Here is a 284-nt window from a genome sequence, read left to right as displayed (position 1 = left end):
CTGGCCGGGGCGTTGGGTGAGGGTGCAGTATCTGTTGCTGGCGCAGCAGCATTTGCTGCTGCTGCTGCTGTTGCTGCTGTTGGGGTTGCTGCTGCTGAGCATGCTTACGCTTGCGGTGACTGCCCCCACCACCTGCAGCTGCAGCACGACCTGATGCAGCAGCAGCACGCCCTAATACAGGATGCCGCGCTGCTGCTGCTGCTGCTGCTGCTGCTGCTGCTGTCTTTCGCGGTGCATCATCACCAGAAGAAACCGGGCCCCGTCTCTGGGCTGTGCTGCTTGAA

General features: G+C 62.3%; 1 protein-coding gene across 1 annotated transcript in view; it reads right to left on the bottom strand.

Annotated features, from left to right (window-relative positions):
• Positions 1–284, bottom strand: part of EMH_0046100 (transcription factor S-II central domain-containing protein, putative) — a gene marked incomplete at both ends in the record, with an annotated part of 9,693 nt that overhangs the window by 1,478 nt on the left and 7,931 nt on the right. The window contains one exon of the mRNA XM_013496132.1: positions 3–150. Within this exon, the coding sequence (XP_013351586.1) occupies positions 3–150 (148 nt within the window). The remainder of the gene's footprint in view (positions 1–2; positions 151–284) is intronic.

Source organism: Eimeria mitis, genomic scaffold, assembly GCF_000499745.2.
Source record: "Eimeria mitis Houghton genomic scaffold, Emh_scaff1934, whole genome shotgun sequence".
Lineage (NCBI taxonomy): Eukaryota > Apicomplexa > Conoidasida > Eucoccidiorida > Eimeriidae > Eimeria > Eimeria mitis.
This window is presented reverse-complemented; position numbering and strand designations above follow the sequence as displayed.